Source organism: Triturus cristatus, chromosome 10 (assembly GCF_964204655.1).
Source record: "Triturus cristatus chromosome 10, aTriCri1.1, whole genome shotgun sequence".
Classification (NCBI taxonomy): domain Eukaryota; kingdom Metazoa; phylum Chordata; class Amphibia; order Caudata; family Salamandridae; genus Triturus; species Triturus cristatus.
In genome coordinates, this window is record NC_140593.1 from 814,133,794 (window position 1) to 814,151,602 (window position 17,809).

A 17,809-nucleotide genomic window follows, 5' to 3' on the forward strand; every position below is an offset into this window, starting at 1 on the left:
ATTTGTGTGCCCCCGGTTGCTGAGATGCTCGATGTGCAACTTTCCCCCTAGTTCTACTTCCAACTATATACGTAAACTGTTCATAACCTGCAGTCTGTACCCCTGCTTCCCCTCGCTTCTTTGGCGTGGAGTACCGCTCCGCTGATGGGAGTGGGACCTCGCCCCAGCTGAGAACTAGCGCATGCTTATTATATCCTTTGCCTTGCTCGGGTTTTTATTTTTTTGGTTTACATTAAAACTAAACCTTTGTCACTCCTGATGTACAGACATGGACCTTCCTACGTATTGTTCCTATCATGCTGCCGAACCTCCGGGATGTCGGCTGAATAGCTGTGTACCATGTTGACGTAAATAAAGGTTTAAAAAAAAAAAAAAAGCTAGCACCAAGACACTTCCGGGCATATGAGCGTTTTACAAAACTTCAAATCTAGCGGGTTAGTTTTTAACAAATTACCACTATTCAATTAGAATTATTTTTTCCACCAGTTAAAGTCAATGCTATTTTACTTTTGGACGGAATGCATCAGTAATGCATTTGCATTTTCTTAACCTCATGTGTTCATTGGCTACAGTTCTGGTCATATGAAAACCAGGAATTCCACTTATTCTGGGGGAGGCCCAAAATCAGATACAACAATTTACACACAAGCTAGTGTTCTAGAGCAAACACTTGCACATTTCTGTTTGGTTAATTAAGTCCCATTGATCGGGTCCATACTGCCATCTGGTCCAGTAGTCACAACTAGTTGCAAGGACAGTCACTCGAAAGATCACAGTTGTGATTTATTTTCACTTGTGCTTTAGAACCCAATGATTTATATGGTACACATTTGTATTGCAACTTGTCATAAGATGCTTTAAAAATAGTTCCATCCAGTTAGTTGTCTTGCCATATGTCTCAGCTACACAGCCTCCATACTTGTGTGCATGCACAGGGGTCGGTGTACATGCATAAGAGACTGGCACGAAAGCGCTAATTAATAAACTACAATAAGCACGTTTGCCAGGGAGTCATTGGTCAGGAAGCCATTTAATAAAGGCTGTTTATTATGGCAAATACATCTCCAAAAGCACAGCTAATCTTAAATTTCATATGGCTTTGCAGTACTGTGATCGTTTTTTGGAGCTGCGTATCCATGTCAATACATGACTGCTTGAAAAGAACTCTACTGCAGGCGTAACAATGCCTTTATTGAATAGGTCAGCGTGACTCCCAACATCTTTTGAACATGGTGTTCTGTTCCTGGGGCCAAACAACATTATTGGTAGGGATCACAATGAGCACGACTAGTTGCCTTCTGATTAAAGTATGTCTCTTAAGCCGAAGGTCGAAGATTCACCCCCTTTTACAGTCTTCCACATTGCGGTGAGCGAGTTAACCAATCCGTCTCTAAGACACTCCACACCGTGCCATATAATTCCAATCAGCATCATTTCCCTCAATGCCACACACTTCCACGCCACACAATTAAACTCTTCTTGTTTCCATTCACACCACATAATTCAACAACAAACCACATAATTCAACTCAACAACACAATTACACAACACAGCACATACATCCAAATGACACAACAGAATTGTACATCATATCCCAAAATTCAACAGCACACCTCATAAACTCCACAACACAAAATACCATTCCACATAATTACAGTACACTCAATACCACAGAATTACGATCCACATATTTCCACTGTACACCATGCCAAATAATTTCACCACACACAATTCCACAACTAACAATTGTAATTCAACCCACATAATTTCACTCTACACCACATACACCCACTACACTCCAAACCAAAACACATGGGTAAAAGACATTGTCATTTACAATGCAAATAGCTCTAACTTTCACAAATGCGAGACATATTGCATTGCAAATGCTTGTTTAATCTAGTTATTTAGCAGGCTGCCTTTATCACAGGCGAAGCCTGCATTCCTTGTAAATTTGCTCAGCACAAGGCCATTAGCAAGTTGGGCAGAAGAGTTGTGTTGGGACTAAGATGGCTCTTTTCAGCCCATGGCTCTGGAATTGCTACACTACTCCGAAGTCTTGACTTTCATTAACAATGTTTCAGAGAACTTTGGCTGGTTCATTCAGAGGTGGCTTGATGGAATCTTTGATCAGAGTGCTTGTATTCATTACACACGGATTCCCTACGTCACAGGAAATAATCAAGTTTAAAGACTGAATGTATTTTGAGCTTATCTAACTGCAGGAAATTTGGGAGCAACTTTGGGTAGCTTGCACTGACCAATTTTAATGCTGCTGACATCCCTACAACCTGGACCAACAGTTGTGATTGCATCACGACATTGTGAGCTGGTTTTAGTTAAGGGCTGGCAGCAATGGCTAAGTGTCAATAGGCACCGTGCCCTGGGCGGGGGAGGCTCACCGCAGAGGCTGCTGGTCACAGCAAGCAGGTATGTTTATTTTTATTTTTTACCTCCTTTTGTAAAATTCACAATCGATAATGGGGACTGTCAATGTAAAAAATTATTTATTTGTGGTGCACTTAGTTGTATGTTATTCAGCCATTTCCTATGGATGTCACCTAAAGAAGTAAGTCGGTGAAGCAGGAACACTTTTTGAGTAGTGTTACTCCGCAACTTATATTTTAATCTTTGACATTCCTACTTTTCAAACATTGTCACGTGCCTTCCTTATATTCACCAAGATAGGTCCAGTTGATTGTGTTCACTGTCGTGAAGAAAATGTGGATTAAAACAATCAAATTGTTACTTCACTAGTAGTAGTCGTCCATTACGGAATTGTAACAAAGCACAGCAAATGTTCGCATACTTCACCAAAAAGATAACGGCACCACCAAGCTTGGCCTTCGTATTTGAATCTTCAGTCAGTATATGCCAAAATCTGTTAATACATATGTGGGGTTGCCACATAATAAGCCCCTTCTGATAAGATGTCCATGATTTCATAAATTTGGGGGCAGAAAATTGAGAATATGCATAGTTCATGTGAACGAGTAATGTGCTGTAACAATGAGCATCTTTGGGAATCCAATCTCCATGGTTCTCCTGGGCGTGCCTATAAGACTAAGCTAAATTGCGAGGCAAACTGGTGAAATGTAATGTTTTAGGCATTTTCAGCCAAACCTTCTGGGCTTTTCTTTGGGCATTTGCAAATGGCAATTAGTATTTTCTTTTGTGAACACAAGAATTATAAACTGAAGTGGATCGCTGCAAGAGAAGATTGTAACATACATATTTTATGTAGGTCTCCTGCATGAGGTTTTCCTTATTAAAATGCAATAAAAATAAGTTCTAAAATGCAATAAAATACAAAATATTTCTAAAAATGAGTGAATCTCAACTATCTGATTAGTGATCCATTTTTTTGAAATGATTCAACGCTTATTGGTATCCAAAAACTAAAATGTTTTCACGCATAATTGTTTCCTTTCAGTACTTACCTCATCTGAGTACTGCGATTTCCTAGCCACATTGTGGTTTCCGTGCCTTTGTGTTTTTTCATATTCTCTACGGGCCTGCTAGACATCGTTCTTAAGATTATTTTCATTTCTATTGAGATCCTGCAATTCCATGTGTGCTGCTCTGCTGCCCCCAGTTGAGACCATTTCTTTAGTTCCATTTGACAACTCAAACACTAAACTTCACACTACTGATATTGACCTTGTAAGACACGCACTATCTCAGTGTGAGCATGAAAATCTAGCATTTATTTTTGATAATTGAATTTCAGCATCGCGCTATCAGTCAACATGTGATTGGAACTTGCAGAATTGTTTGTGATGGTGTTAGACCCTCTGGTGTTCTGCTTCTTAAATCTTTTGACTGTTAAAAGTTGATTGTACACCCCTTGGAGTGACACACAGGGCATCACTGCAATATAGCAGCCATAAGCCAGCCAGCCTCACCAGCTACAGCCCTGAGACATCACCTGCTGGTGCATTGTGATGTCAAAATGGCAGCAGTGTGACATCTGTGTGACCAAGGTGGCTCAGGTGGTGTAAGCTCAGTTGGGAGTGTTGAGCCAGTCAGTATATGGCGTTGGATGAAGCTAATGGAGGTGGATTAGCAGGTGGGCGATTTTTTATTCTATTTTTAGAGTCTAGCTGAGATTAAAAGAACTTGTGACCCCTAATTATCCTCGAGGAGAATGCTTCAGACTTTAGTTGAGGCTTGGGGTGTAGATTTGCTTGAGAAATCTACCAGGACTTGGATTGATACAGAAGGAATATTCTTGTAGTCCGATTTTGTGCTCCACTAGGTGGTTCTATGCCTTTACTTTAAAAAAATAATGTGACTGGCCGGTGGACTGTTGATAGTTTTTCATCCCTTTCTACAATTTGATTCTCGAGGGTCAGAACAAGAGATTGGTCATCAAATCATTTACATTTTTGCCTTCAAAAGATGTGCGCCATATGTATTCGTAGAATAATAGTATGCAGTTAAAGATCTCAACTCGGAAATGTATTTGTTTGGGGAGAATTTTCTGTAGCGTCAGCAGTAAAAGAAAAGCGGGCCTCCAGCGGGAGTCAATAACTTGGAATGGCAAGAAGAGGCTTTATTGCCAATCTGGCTATCAGCAATCACCTCTAAGGGCAAGATTATAATATGTTGATTTTTAATCTCTGACTGATTGCTTTTGTCGCAGGTGGTGTTCTTGGAAAAGCGAGTGACCGAGTTGGAAAAGGACGCTGCTTCCAACGAGGAGCAACACCGCCGATTAAAGCAGGAAAACCTGCAGCTTGTTCACAGGTGAGAAATCCCTACTCCCCTCCAAAGGCCTCTCCAGGCACTGTATTTAAGGAAGGGCTCAAGGGTTTCTCTGCCAGTCTTCCCCGCTTCAAAACAGTATAACTGAAAGGGCACCTGGATCCTGAATTACCAGTACATGACATTTTTACAATTAGTTTGAAAATACTGCTGTGTAGTGAAGTGAAGCAGTTAAGGGTTTCTCTTAAAACGGGTCATTCGATTTCCAGTGCGTCGAAAAATGGAAGTACTTTTACACAGGATTTTGATATGTATTTACCTTTGAGAAGAACACACAATGCTTTTTTTTGGGGGGGGGGGGGGCGCTAGCTGCATCCTATTCAACTGTTTTAAGTGCCATTTCAGTAGGTGGAGGGCATGTTATATACCCTGATGTTAATTGATCACATCAGCATTACCTCATAATTAGTAGGGTTCATTATGTGTTGCCATTGGTGACAAGGGTAGTAAGCCTTGCTGTTTTTTTATTTATTTGGTTGCACAAGCCTCATCCTGTACAACTGTTGTCTCAAGTGCCACTTCAGTAGGTGGGGGCATATTATATACCCTGGTGTTAATTGTTGACATCAGCATTAGCTCATAATTAGTAGGGTTAATTTTGTGTTGCCATTTGTGACAAGGGTAGTAAGCCTTGGTTTTTTTTGTTGTTTTTTTTTTGGTAGCACAAGCCTCATCCTGTACAACTGTTGTCTCAAGTGCCACTTCAGTAGGTGGGGGCATATTATATACCCTGGTGTTAATTGTTGACATCAGCATTAGCTCATAATTAGTAGGGTTAATTTTGTGTTGCCATTTGTGACAAGGGTAGTAAGCCTTGTTTTTTTTTGTTGGTTTTTTTTTGGTAGCACAAGCCTCATCCTGTACAACTGTTGTCTCAAGTGCCACTTCAGTAGGTGGGGGCATATTATATACCCTGGTGTTAATTGTTGACATCAGCATTAGCTCATAGCTAGTAGGGTTAATTATGTGTTGCCATTGGTGACAAGCCTTACTGTCCTGGGCAAAGCTGTTTCTCCTTTAAAAGGCTGCTATAAAATAGAATACTGACCGAGACCCGCCGGCACAGTGAGGCTGTTTGTTCTTCAGTTGAATGGATTTCATACATATATATTCGAGGAACCCTCATGCGACAGAAAGAACCATAAAACCCATTGTAAATGTCTCCAACTTGAGCTACTTCTTTAATAGTTCAGAAACGTCTGGGAGGGAGCGCCTCACAAAAGCTTAGAATTGAAGGGGGCACTTCTGAGAAGTCTGAAGACATTTACAGGAGATGAAGTCTATGTCCCCATCTCTCCCTAACATTTTCTTGTAAAATCCTGTAAATCTTCGCATACTAGTTGAGGAGAGCTTCTTTTAAAGTGTTAAAAAACACACACACACATGGCTCTTCTGTAAGTATATTTGCATGGAACTTCTTGAGCTTTTCCATAGAGAATTGTTTTGTGTAGACTAAAAGCACTACTAATAAAGGCGTTTGTGGCTCCGCCATGCATTCAGATAACGCGAGTCCGAATTCTGACACGATTTAGGGCCTCAGGATTGGGTATAGGTAGTTGCTATGGTGCCATTAGTGCTGAATGAATGCGTGGCTAATCTCTCTGACTTGTGGAAAGTGACTGTGAAAATGCTACTCCCCGTCTAATGCTTTGTCATTTCTCCTTATGAAGAGCGAACGCTCTAGAGGAACAGCTGAAGGAACAGGAACTGAAAGCAGAGGAGTCTCTGTCTGAGGAAATCAGAAGACATAAGGATCTCCTGAGCAAGACTGAGAGAGAGAAGGACATGGATTATGAGCAGTTGGCTTGCAGGTAATGAGGGCGCGCTCACAACTCAGACCAATGTAGGTCTGCCCCTTTTAATGTCATTGTGTTGGAATGGCACATCAGGGTTTCAGTTGCATTCCATTTTCTCCTCAAACGCAAGGTATTTTATGGGAACCAGTTAACTTGTCAAATGCTTGTATCCTAATTCTAAATGAATTTAAGTGGCTCTCATGGCTAATGATAGATCGCCGTCCAGTGCATTCTTTTATTAACGTTTGTCTGCCAAGAAAAAGTGATTTAGGTTTCTATGACTAGCTGCCATTGGAGCCAGGAATGGATATTTAGCTCGAATCCCCCTTGTTCTAAAAGGATTTACATTCCCACATTCCGGTCCCAGGACTAATTGCTTACATGCTCTTACTGCTACCATTGCGGACTGATTTGGCATATGTCCTATGAATACCCTGGTTGCGGGTATTTACCCTGGTTGCGGGTATTTATCCGCTCATCACTGCCATGGCAGCAAGGAGTTTCATGCTGCATTTCTTTCCATGGGAGTACATTCTTATGATTGGTTCTGCTTTGAGGACGATGCTGCATTCCTCAGTTCTCCTTGTGAGGCAAGTAAATAAAACCCACTTTTCTTCCTCCAGGCGGGTCTTTCACGCACGCGGCCCCATTCCTGCCACTGCGGAAAGTAAGGTTAACAGTCTCACCCCTCCTTCCCTCGTGGTACTTGTGTGCTGGCCAACATCTCTTGGTTTGCTCACTCCGTTGTTGCATATTGTTGGCTTCTAAAACTTCCGAAAGAGGGCCATGACCCAGCTGTTTCCTGGCTGCTTGGAATCATGCCATTCTTTCTTTTCTTTTTCATCTATCTATACATAACATTTTTCTCTGCAAATGGAATTTTGAGATGACCAGGTCACACGTGGGGTTTCCATGCTCCTGCTTTGGTGATGGCTTTTGGCAGCAGTTACGACTGTCAAAATCCAGTAAACAAAAATTATCTTAAAGGGTAAACGATATGTAACGTATGTGCCGTGTAAGCTATTTTTTAAGGTGTGTATGTCCCTTTAAAAAAAATGTTTTACTTGGCTACAGAATGTTGTGAGTGTATTGTTTTATGGACATGTGTCTAAACAATAAAGATGTTTTACTACTACTGCTTGCAATAGCGACATTGCCATCGGGTGCAGGAGCCACAGTAAAGCCCCGCCTGTGCAGCAATACACTTCTGTCCATGTATTCTCCTTTTTGTGAAATGGCAGGGGCATTCCGCAAAAAATATCTCTGCATCACTGTTACTCATAGCCACACTATTGCACCTACCTTATAACAGGAGTCAGGCAACCATTTGTGATAGCACTACGTAGATTCCTGCAAGAAGGATGCATCCCAGTTAACCTAGCTTGCTCAGGCTAAAAAAGAGAGGGGATGTGGCGCAGTGGCCAGAGCTGCCGACTTGGGAGCTGAGGATCCAGGGTTGACTCCTGTGATTCTGGGTAAATCTTGTTATCTCCCCGTGCCCCTGGACAGCGCCTGGATACCCTCAGGTGTGATAAGCCACGCTGTATAACACAAACAAAACAAACCGTGAAAAACAAATGTCCAATCCTGCAGACAAGGTCTTCGTAGCACCTTAGAAACACTTCTACACGTAATCTCCGTATTTAATCAAATTCTGCTTCCTAGAATCCTTAGGAAAGTGCTCCCATAATGCTATTGTTTTTCACCTTGTCTTAGTCCTTGGCCTGCCCGATTTTATGTTGCGACTGAAATGTCGACTTTTTCCCAAAGATAATTGATTTATAGCCAGAGACACCCTGCAAACCCACCTGTTGGGCCACCCTTCCCATGTCCCCACTAACAGTGGATGAGTGATACTGAAATATGGTCATTATTCTGTTCTTGTAATGTAGAGCTTATGGTTGGCCGCCCTCGGGAATCACTTTGAACGAATTATACTTGTTAGTGTAATTCATCTCGATTCGTGCCTGAACTATGCAATTTAAATCGAAAGCACTCATTATGCAAACCTATTATTCTTCTTGCCTCGACGTTCTGCCTAAAAGTCGTAAAGGATATTGAGGCTGATCTGTATTAGCCATCGCTGCACCTGTACCTGTTCTGGTTCTATGATATGGGTTCTTTCTAGGTTTTATAGCTTTAAACATGTAAAATAAAATGCCTCTTACATCACGGTGAACGTGGAGTCATCTGCAAAATCATATTTTCCCCACTGCCTTAAAAAACAAGACTGTAGGTAAAATGAAATCAAAGAGACTACATTCCAAGTGCTGCATTGACAAAGAGCAGAATACGCGCTCTGCAGGAGCAGCTTGATTTCATTTTTCTTCTCCATACAACGTGTAACAGTCGCAGGAACTTTGCCACTGATTATTTTAACTTGAGTCCCGATTTTGTCAATTATGGTCTAATTCCCTTTTTCTCCCTCAGCTGCTATTTGTATCCTTATTCCCCCTTTTTGTCATATGAGAGTACCAAGTGTCTCTATTAAGACCATGGTTTCATTCCCGATTCAGAGCCTGCCTTTGCTGCACATGGGAAATCGGTAGTTATTGTTTGGTAGTTTTCAGTGTCAGAGCACTCAGTGTTACGTAAAGCCCCCACTGGTTTTGTGTGATCATTTGACACACAAAAAGGTGCCTGCCTCTTCCGGCATGGTTTCTTGAACGGAACCTCAATCAGAATGCATTCTCACTGCACATTGGTGCTAGGTAATGTGACGGCGAATTGTTACGGTCTAATGCAACCAGAGAACGAGGGTTGAAATCCCTCTGGTTAGCTAGATCCTCATTAAACAAATGTGCTTTTTATGCACAGTACAGTATGCCCCACCAAGAAAGATTCAATTAATTACTGTGTTTGCATTAAGAGTTTGACATCTCAAAGGCAATTTTTAGTCTTCTGTGGACCCCCTTTATCTCCCTAGCTTTTTCACCCACAATTTGGGCTTGCTCGTAGGTTTTTCAGCAATTACCTGTTTTCTCCATATATGAAAAGTTCATTTTATCCTCAAGGCTTCAAAGTTGAGAACTGTTTGCTATGTCAGGGTCTAACAGGTGCCACGAGTTGATCATGCCTGAAGCTCTACAAAATTATTATTTTAAAATAGCATTCTTCTTTAGAGGGCTTTTCCAGTCTTGAATATCAGTATCAGTTGTGAAGGAGAGAGGTGTAAAAACCAAGTATGAGAATTTCCAAGAAGGCCATTTTCTCTGTTTCTCAGACATTTGTGGGCTTAGAAAAAAAACCTATCTGATAGAGACTTATAGCTGTAGATTCCTTACCTTGGATTTTCCCAGGCGTCAGGCAGGATCTAGAAACATTTGCTGAGCAATACCCCTTGTGTGCGCCGTCGGATGGTGCCATTCGGCTCTGCAAGGCATTGGTAGCGTCGGTTATGACATCGCGCTCACCTATATAGGTGCCACCCAGGCGTGTGGGTGACAGTTTTTTTCTTTCCGCGCCAGTTGAGTCGATCAGGTAGGAGCTACTCCTCTGTCACTTTTTGACAGGTTTGTTCTCGACTTTTTGTCGAATTCTGAATTTTTTCCATCTTCATGTGTGAGGTATGTCTTCGAGGAAGACAGGTCTCAAGCTGTGCGCTGCCGGTCATCGCATGATGTTGTGACCGACCCCCACCTCGCCTGCTTCTGGTGTCTCGAGTGCGACCACGACTCGAAGTCGTGTTCGGACTGTCGGGCCATGGCTCCGAAGGCCTTGGGGAGAAGGCGATGAAGCTCCTTGCGGCCCGGTAGTCTTCACCATCGATCTAGACTCTTCGGAGTTCCCGGTCCCTATCGAAGAAGAGGAGGTCGCGGTACCGCTTCCGGAGCCCTAAGTCATCTTCGTCCCACTCGAGGTCCTCGTGACACTCGAGGAAGAGGCATAAGAAGAACTCCAAGTAGACTTCATCTTCACTCCAGCTGTCGTCCATCGATGAGAGAGGTAAGGAGCACCAACGCTCTAGGCACAGTTCTGTGGAGCCTAGGTCGTCTTCGCGGAGCCGGAGTGACCCCAGCTCAAGTAAAAGAATTTTCCAAGGTCATGCGCTGCATATTTGAGCGGGCCGACTCCGCTGGTGAGCCCTCGGGTCCCACGGGGTCAGAAGAGGCCCCATCTGGTTCGATGCCGTCGGCTCCGGCCACGGCGCTGGTGGGGCCTCATGGATCTGATCTCGGATCCGGGTTGACGCCGGTCATGCCAATGCGACCTCCGAAGTCGGTGCCTACGGCGGTGCCAGCCCCATCCTCATCCCTGACGACACGGAGCTGTAACGACGTTGCTCGACGCTGACTGAACCCAGGGGTTCTATGTTGTCGCCTGAGCACTTTAAGGATGTGCTAGGCTCAGGAGAGGAATGGGAGGGGTCTGTGGACCCTCAGGAACATCAGGAAGGCTCTGCAGAGCAGTTGGACTGGTATGGGAAACTTGCAGAAGCAAGTGGACTGGATACTTCTCCAGATACTGGCATGCTCTCTCCGCCAACAGTGGCTACGGAGGAGGGGGCATCCTGTGCCATGGTGGTAAAAAGGGGCAGCTGAAGTCCTTGGACTAGAACTACCCTCAGTGCAGTTCAGGACTAATCTCCCTACTGAAGTGCTTCAACCTAGGGCTTCCACTTCCGAACCCCTTTCGCCCTTTAATGAGGAATTTACAGCTGTCCTTCTAGGCACGTGGTCCAATCCTAGCACAGGGTCTCCTGTGAATAGGACAGTTGCACACTGCCATTGCCCAGCACAAGGTGATCCGAAGTACGCAACACCCCACCCCTGAAAGTTTGGTGGTACAGGCCTCTACTTCCCAGGGCGCGTTCCCTTCCGCCCCTCCGGTTAGGGAATCCAAGAGGTTGTATGTCTTTGGCCCATTCTCGAGGCCACGCCCATTCCGAGGCGACGCCCACTTCCCCGACCTATATAAATCGCAACATAACTCTAACGCGCCAACAGTTGAAATCCTCCTGAGGCGGAAAGCCGGGAGAACTCTGGCCGATTGTTTTTAAAATTGTGATTTTACTCTGTGTTTTTAAACAAGCGTACTTTGCACTTACTTGCACTCCACGGACCTAGTTGCAGCTGGGATAGCACCAGCTCAGCTGATTCGAGCGTCGTTGGAGGTGGAGAATCGCGCTGCGGCCATCGCGCGCTTGACCCCCCAGACACGCCCATTCTCGAGGCCACGCCCATTCCGAGGCGACGCCCACTTCCCCGACCTATATAAATCGCAACATAACTCTAACGCGCCAACAGTTGAAATCCTCCTGAGGCGGAAAGCCGGGAGAACTCTGGCCGATTGTTTTTAAAATTGTGATTTTACTCTGTGTTTTTAAACAAGCGTACTTTGCACTTACTTGCACTCCACGGACCTAGTTGCAGCTGGGATAGCACCAGCTCAGCTGATTCGAGCGTCGTTGGAGGTGGAGAATCGCGCTGCGGCCATCGCGCGCTTGACCCCCCAGACACGCCCATTCTCGAGGCCACGCCCATTCCGAGGCGACGCCCACTTCCCCGACCTATATAAATCGCAACATAACTCTAACGCGCCAACAGTTGAAATCCTCCTGAGGCGGAAAGCCGGGAGAACTCTGGCCGATTGTTTTTAAAATTGTGATTTTACTCTGTGTTTTTAAACAAGCGTACTTTGCACTTACTTGCACTCCACGGACCTAGTTGCAGCTGGGATAGCACCAGCTCAGCTGATTCGAGCGTCGTTGGAGGTGGAGAATCGCGCTGCGGCCATCGCGCGCTTGACCCCCCAGACACGCCCATTCTCGAGGCCACGCCTCCCGCCCCTATTCAAATGCGCCTTCCCCGGACGCGCAGCGGGCGAGCGCAGCGGGCGCGCCGGCATCGCGCCGAAGTCGCGCCTAAGTCCAGCCCGTCTGCGCCCGTCCGCGCTCGACCGGGCCTAGGGCCAGACTATATGCCTGTCCCAGCCGCCTCTAAGGTAAGCTATTCCCGCAGAGAGCTCCTCAGCCTTAGACCCACTAAAAACAGCTCATGTCTGGCACTACACGACCCCAATGTCCCTTTTCGCCGCTGTGACAAATGCAAACCAGGCAATCTCTCCCTTCCAAAACCCCCCGTCCCTCCCCCTGTCCTTAAAATCTCGACCCTTAACTGCAGATCACTTCCCAAACATGCCCTGCTTATCAACCATCTTATTGTCGACCTTAAACTGGACATACTTTTCCTCACAGAAACCTGGATTACGGAGCATTCCAACGCTGACGTCGTCCTAGCTCTCCCCCCGGGCTTCCTCATCATGTCTCAACCCCGTCCCCTAGGTAGAGGAGGTGGATTAGCCATTATCCACAGGGAACACTTTATCTGTCGATCCAAAGACTGCGCGATCCAAGACTCAGAGAGCTGCCTCTTCACGATTCAGCTGTCTTCGACGAACTCCCTGTCAGGCCTTCTGGTTTATCGGCCGCCCGGCCACTCTGGCCCCTTCGCAGCCGCCCTCCTGGAAACCGTTTCCTCCACGGCACACCTGACACCTAACTTCCTTATAACAGGCGACCTAAACATCCATCTCGAGGATCCCCTTGACACTGGGGCAACCGACTTTATTGACGACCTAGCGGCCTTGGGTCTGCTTCTCGCCAACTCTGAACCAACTCACACGAAAGGGCACCTTCTCGACCCGGTGTTTTCCAACATCCCTTCCCTCCTTTTCATTAACTCCCAACCCCTCCCGTGGACGGACCACTTTCTAGTCACGACCCATCTCCCTGGAGCTTTCAAAAAGCCTCAAAAACCCCCCACCTTCACCAGAGACAGAGCGTGGGCCAGACTCTCGGTGGAGGATTGGTCCACAGCCCTGGACGCTTCAACCCCCAGTCTTTCTGAGGACCCCTCCACCGCCGACTCCCAAGTCAGAGACTGGATATCCTCCACTCTCGATAATCTTATCCCCATAAAAAATCGGGAGATCAAAAACAGGATAAAAGGCCAGGCCCCCTGGTATACTCCTGACCTCAGGGATCTACGCAAAGAGTGCAAAAAGGCCGAGAGGCAGTGGAGAAAGGACTGGCTCCACAGTAACAAAGACCTCTACAATAGTGCAGTTAGACGCTACAAATCAGCTCTCAAACTTGCTAAGGCAGGATTCTATGACAACAGAATACAAAACGCCACCAATTCCACAAAAGAAGCGTACCTGATTGTCAAAGAACTCCTCAACATTCCATCAGCACCCACCGTTTCCCATGCCCCCCCAGACAGAAGTAATGACTTTGCCTCCTTCTTCGACTCTAAAATCTCGCGAATATTGGACTCTCTCCCCAGCATCACGCCCCACATCTCCACTGATACTGAGGTCTGTATCAACAGCCCGCGGCTGTCCTCCTTTAGAGCAACCTCCCTCATTGAGGTCTCCGCCACGTTAGCCAAAATGAAAAGCGGCTCTCCTCTTGACCCAGCCCCGGCCAGACTATTAAAAGCTGCCGCCCCCAGTATAGCCTCCACCATCAGGGATCTCATTAACATCTCCTTGCGCCAAGGCACAGTGCCGCCCAACTGGAAAAATGCGGTTGTCAAAGCCCTGCTAAAGAAACCCCATCTGAATCCTGACGATATGTCTAATTATAGACCCATATCACTCCTTCCCTGCATCAGCAAGATGGCGGAGAAGCTAGTTAATTCCCAACTCTCCCAATTCCTTGAGACCAACAAAATCCTGCGCCCATCTCAAACTGGCTTTAGGCCCGGCCAGGGCACGGACACAGCCCTCCTCTCCGTCATTGAGGAATCAAGGCGCATTCTGGATTCAGGAGGATCAGTGGCAGTGATCCTCCTGGACCTCAGTGCCGCCTTTGACACGGTGGATCACCGTGTCCTTCTACATCGCCTGGCCAGGGCAGGAATTGTGGGCTCAGCACACGCCTGGATTAACTCCTTCCTATCAGGCCGTTCATTTCAGGTGTGGGACGGCAACTCTCGCTCAGACCCCCTTCCACTGACTTGTGGAGTCCCGCAGGGGTCCTCGCTTAGTCCCACCCTGTTTAATGTTTACATGGCCCCCCTGGAAGACGTCGTGACCCCCTATGGGATCAAAATTGTCAACTACGCTGACGACACCCAACTTGTCGTCTCCCTCTCCCAGCTGGACAAACACCCAGACAGCCTGCGGAACTGCCTCCAAGACATCTACTCCTGGATGTGCGAATCTTCCCTAAAATTGAACGGTTCTAAAACCGAAATTATGCTCCTGGGCAACAAATGGTCATCAATCCCCGCTTCGGTGTGGCCAGACACCTTTGGTGAGATACCCACTCCAAAGTCAGAAGTCAAAACGCTAGGCGTTTGGCTGGAACCAAGCCTCACCATGAAGACCCAGGCAACCAAGACCGCTGGATCATGCTTTGGCCTCCTGCGGTCAACCCGAAAAATTCTCCCTCTCCTTCCTCCAATATCCAGGAAACTGCTGGTTCAAGGGCTCATCCTAGCCAGACTCGACTATAGCAACGCCGTCTACCTCGGTGCACCGGAGTTTACCTTAGCCAAACTCCAACGGGCACAAAACGCCGCGGCAAGGATTATAATGGACCTCCCCCCCAGAGCCTCTGCCAAATCAGCCCTCAAGGCCCTGCACTGGCTCCCTGTCCGCCAACGAGTTGAGTTTAAGGCAATGTGCACCAGCCACAAACTCATTAATGGTGCCGGCCCTGCCGCCCTGAAAGACCTTGTCGCCCCCTACAAAGCCCCTAGGGCACTGCGCTCGGACGACGAGCATTTGGCCATCGTCCCTAAATTTAAGAAGGCTCGGACCGGTGGCCGTCGCTTTTCGGTCAAAGCCTCCTCAGGCTGGAACGCACTGCCTCGCCACTTGCGTCTGGAACCCTGCCACGCCCTCTTCCGGAAAAAACTAAAAACTTTCTTATTCCCCAAATAATCCTCCGGTCCCCCCTCCTCTTGGAATATCACAGCTCTATAGCGCGGGGATGCCTCCGGGTCACCAGGCGCTTTATAAATTTATAAATAAATAAATAAATAATAATTGGGAAGAAATAGTTTTCTTCCTTCAGCCTGGCATTGCAGTCAGTGAATACCGCATGCTTATTGGGCCGTTTCTCCCATTCCCTTTGGGAGATTTTGCACAAGTGCTGCCACACGTCCTGGAGGAAGCCCGGACTGTGCTCTCCCAAGCTGTCAAGGAAGGGAGAGAGAGATGCGGCAAAATTCACCATAAGGTGTGGCTTAGATAAGACAGATTCGCTGGCATTGAAGGTATTTCTTCCCTCTGTCAATGGGAAGCTTGTGCAGGTGTTCCCGAACAACAACACCGCCATGTGGAACTGCAATAAGCAGGCCGGGGTGGGGTTGTGGACCGTTTGTCGAGAGGTCCTGCGTCTCTGGACATGGCTGGAACAGAAGGGCATAATCCTGGTGGTTCAACACCTTGCAGGTTCTCTGAACGCCATGGCGGACTAACTAAGCCATCAATGCCTAGCAGCTTAGAAAAAAAACCTAGCAAGGTCTCTTTTAGCGGTGGGGAGAACCTTGGTTAGATTTGTTTGCCTCCGAAGAGAACATGCAGTGTCAGCATTACTGCACGCTGAGTTTCCAAGGCGGCTATCGCTTGGTGGCGCCTTTTGTCACGAGTGGAGCTCAGGCCTGCTGTTCGCCTTTCTGTCCTTACCACTCCTGCTCAGGGTTCTGAAGACGATCAGGAGTGACCGGGCTCAAGTCATCCTTGTGGCTCTGGACTGGGCAAGGAGATTCCGGTATCCAGAGCTTCTGAGAATGAACATCGATCCTCCACTCAGGCTGCCCCTTTGGGAGGATCTTCTGTCGCAGCAGCAGAAGAGGGTTCCCCATCGGAACCTGTCAACTCTGTGCCTCTATGCGTGGAGACTGAGCGGCGGCAGTTGATGGCTTTTAGCCTTCCTCCAGAAGTTTCTAATGTTATTCTGGCGGCTAGGCGGCCCTCCACTAAGTTGGTGTACGCCTGCCGCCGTTGGCAGAAATTTTTATTATACTGTACAGAAAGGTCTATTGACCCTCTTTCTGCTGCTCTTTCTACTGTCCTATTCATTCTAACCCTTGCCCAACAGGGATCTGCTTTGGGAACTCTCAAGGGTTATATCTCTGCTCGGTCTGTTTTTTTGTTGCTGCCAGACCAACCCTCTCTCTTAAAGTCTCCTATTATACATAGATTTCTAAAAGGGCTGGCTCACTTGTTTCCACCCACGCCCTTTGTTATGCCTCAGTGGGACCTTAATCTGGTCCTCATCTACCTGATGTGTGGTCCCTTTGAGCCTTTACATAATTGTCCCCTCCAGCTGTTGACCTTCAAAATAGCCTTCTTAGTGGCGATTACATCGGCCCAGAGGGTGAGTGAGTTGCAGGCAGTATCCTGCTCGCCTCCCTATCTAATTTCCTTTCTGGACAAAGTGGTGCTTCACACCGGGCTTCCTTTTTGCCAAAAGTTGTGACCCCATTCCATCTGGGTCAATACATCACATTGCCCACCTTCTTTGCTCCCCGCATCCCTCTTAAGAAAGAGAAGCGTCTCCACCGACTGGACCCAAATAGAGCGTTGTCGTTCTACCTTGACCGCACAAAAGAGTTCTGGGTGGACGATCAACTCTTTGTGTTGTACGTTGGAGCAAAGAAGGGAAGGGCAGTGCAGAAAATGACCATTTCTCACTGGGTCATTCTCTGCATTAAGATCTGCTATGCCCTGGCAAAGTAGCAGTCCCCCGAGGGATTAAGGGCCCATTCCACCAGGGGAAAGGCTGAAACTACGGCCTTGGCTCGGAGTGTCCCAGTACAAGACATCTGTCAGGCAGCAATGTGGGCATCGTTGCACATGTTTGCAAAGCACTATTGCCTGGACCATCAGTTCCGCAGAGACTGGCACTTTGCCCACTCGGTCCTGCAGGACTTTCTAGTTTAAGATATTGGTCAGCAGCCCACCGCTGGGATGGTATGACTTGGGTATCTAATTCAAAGGTAAGGAATCTGCAGCTAGAAGTCTCTATCAGAGGAATAAGTTACTTACCTTCGGTAACGGATTATCTGGTAGAGAGACTATCTGCAGATTCCTTACAGCCCCACCCATGCCTCCCCTCTTTGTGGACTAATATGATAAGGCTAGGGTTGCTCCTCTTTCAGGGCCCTAGTTTTGCATTCGACTGCATCAGTTACTTCGTAGCTCTGCACTTCTGGTGAGGAAAAACTGATAAGTACTAATGTCCGCGCCCCTGCATTTTGGCTATTTAGGTGACCGCGACGTCATAACCG

General features: G+C 46.8%; 1 protein-coding gene across 5 annotated transcripts in view; it reads left to right on the plus strand.

Annotated features, from left to right (window-relative positions):
• The window catches only part of RAB11FIP3 (RAB11 family interacting protein 3), a 510,528-nt gene that overhangs the window by 442,293 nt on the left and 50,426 nt on the right, over window positions 1–17,809 (plus strand). For all 5 annotated transcript variants that reach the window (XM_085628392.1, XM_085628394.1, XM_085628393.1 and 2 more), the window contains 2 exons: window positions 4,646–4,749; window positions 6,438–6,578. In XM_085628392.1, coding sequence (XP_085484518.1) covers window positions 4,646–4,749; window positions 6,438–6,578 — 245 coding nt within the window. The remainder of the gene's footprint in view (window positions 1–4,645; window positions 4,750–6,437; window positions 6,579–17,809) is intronic.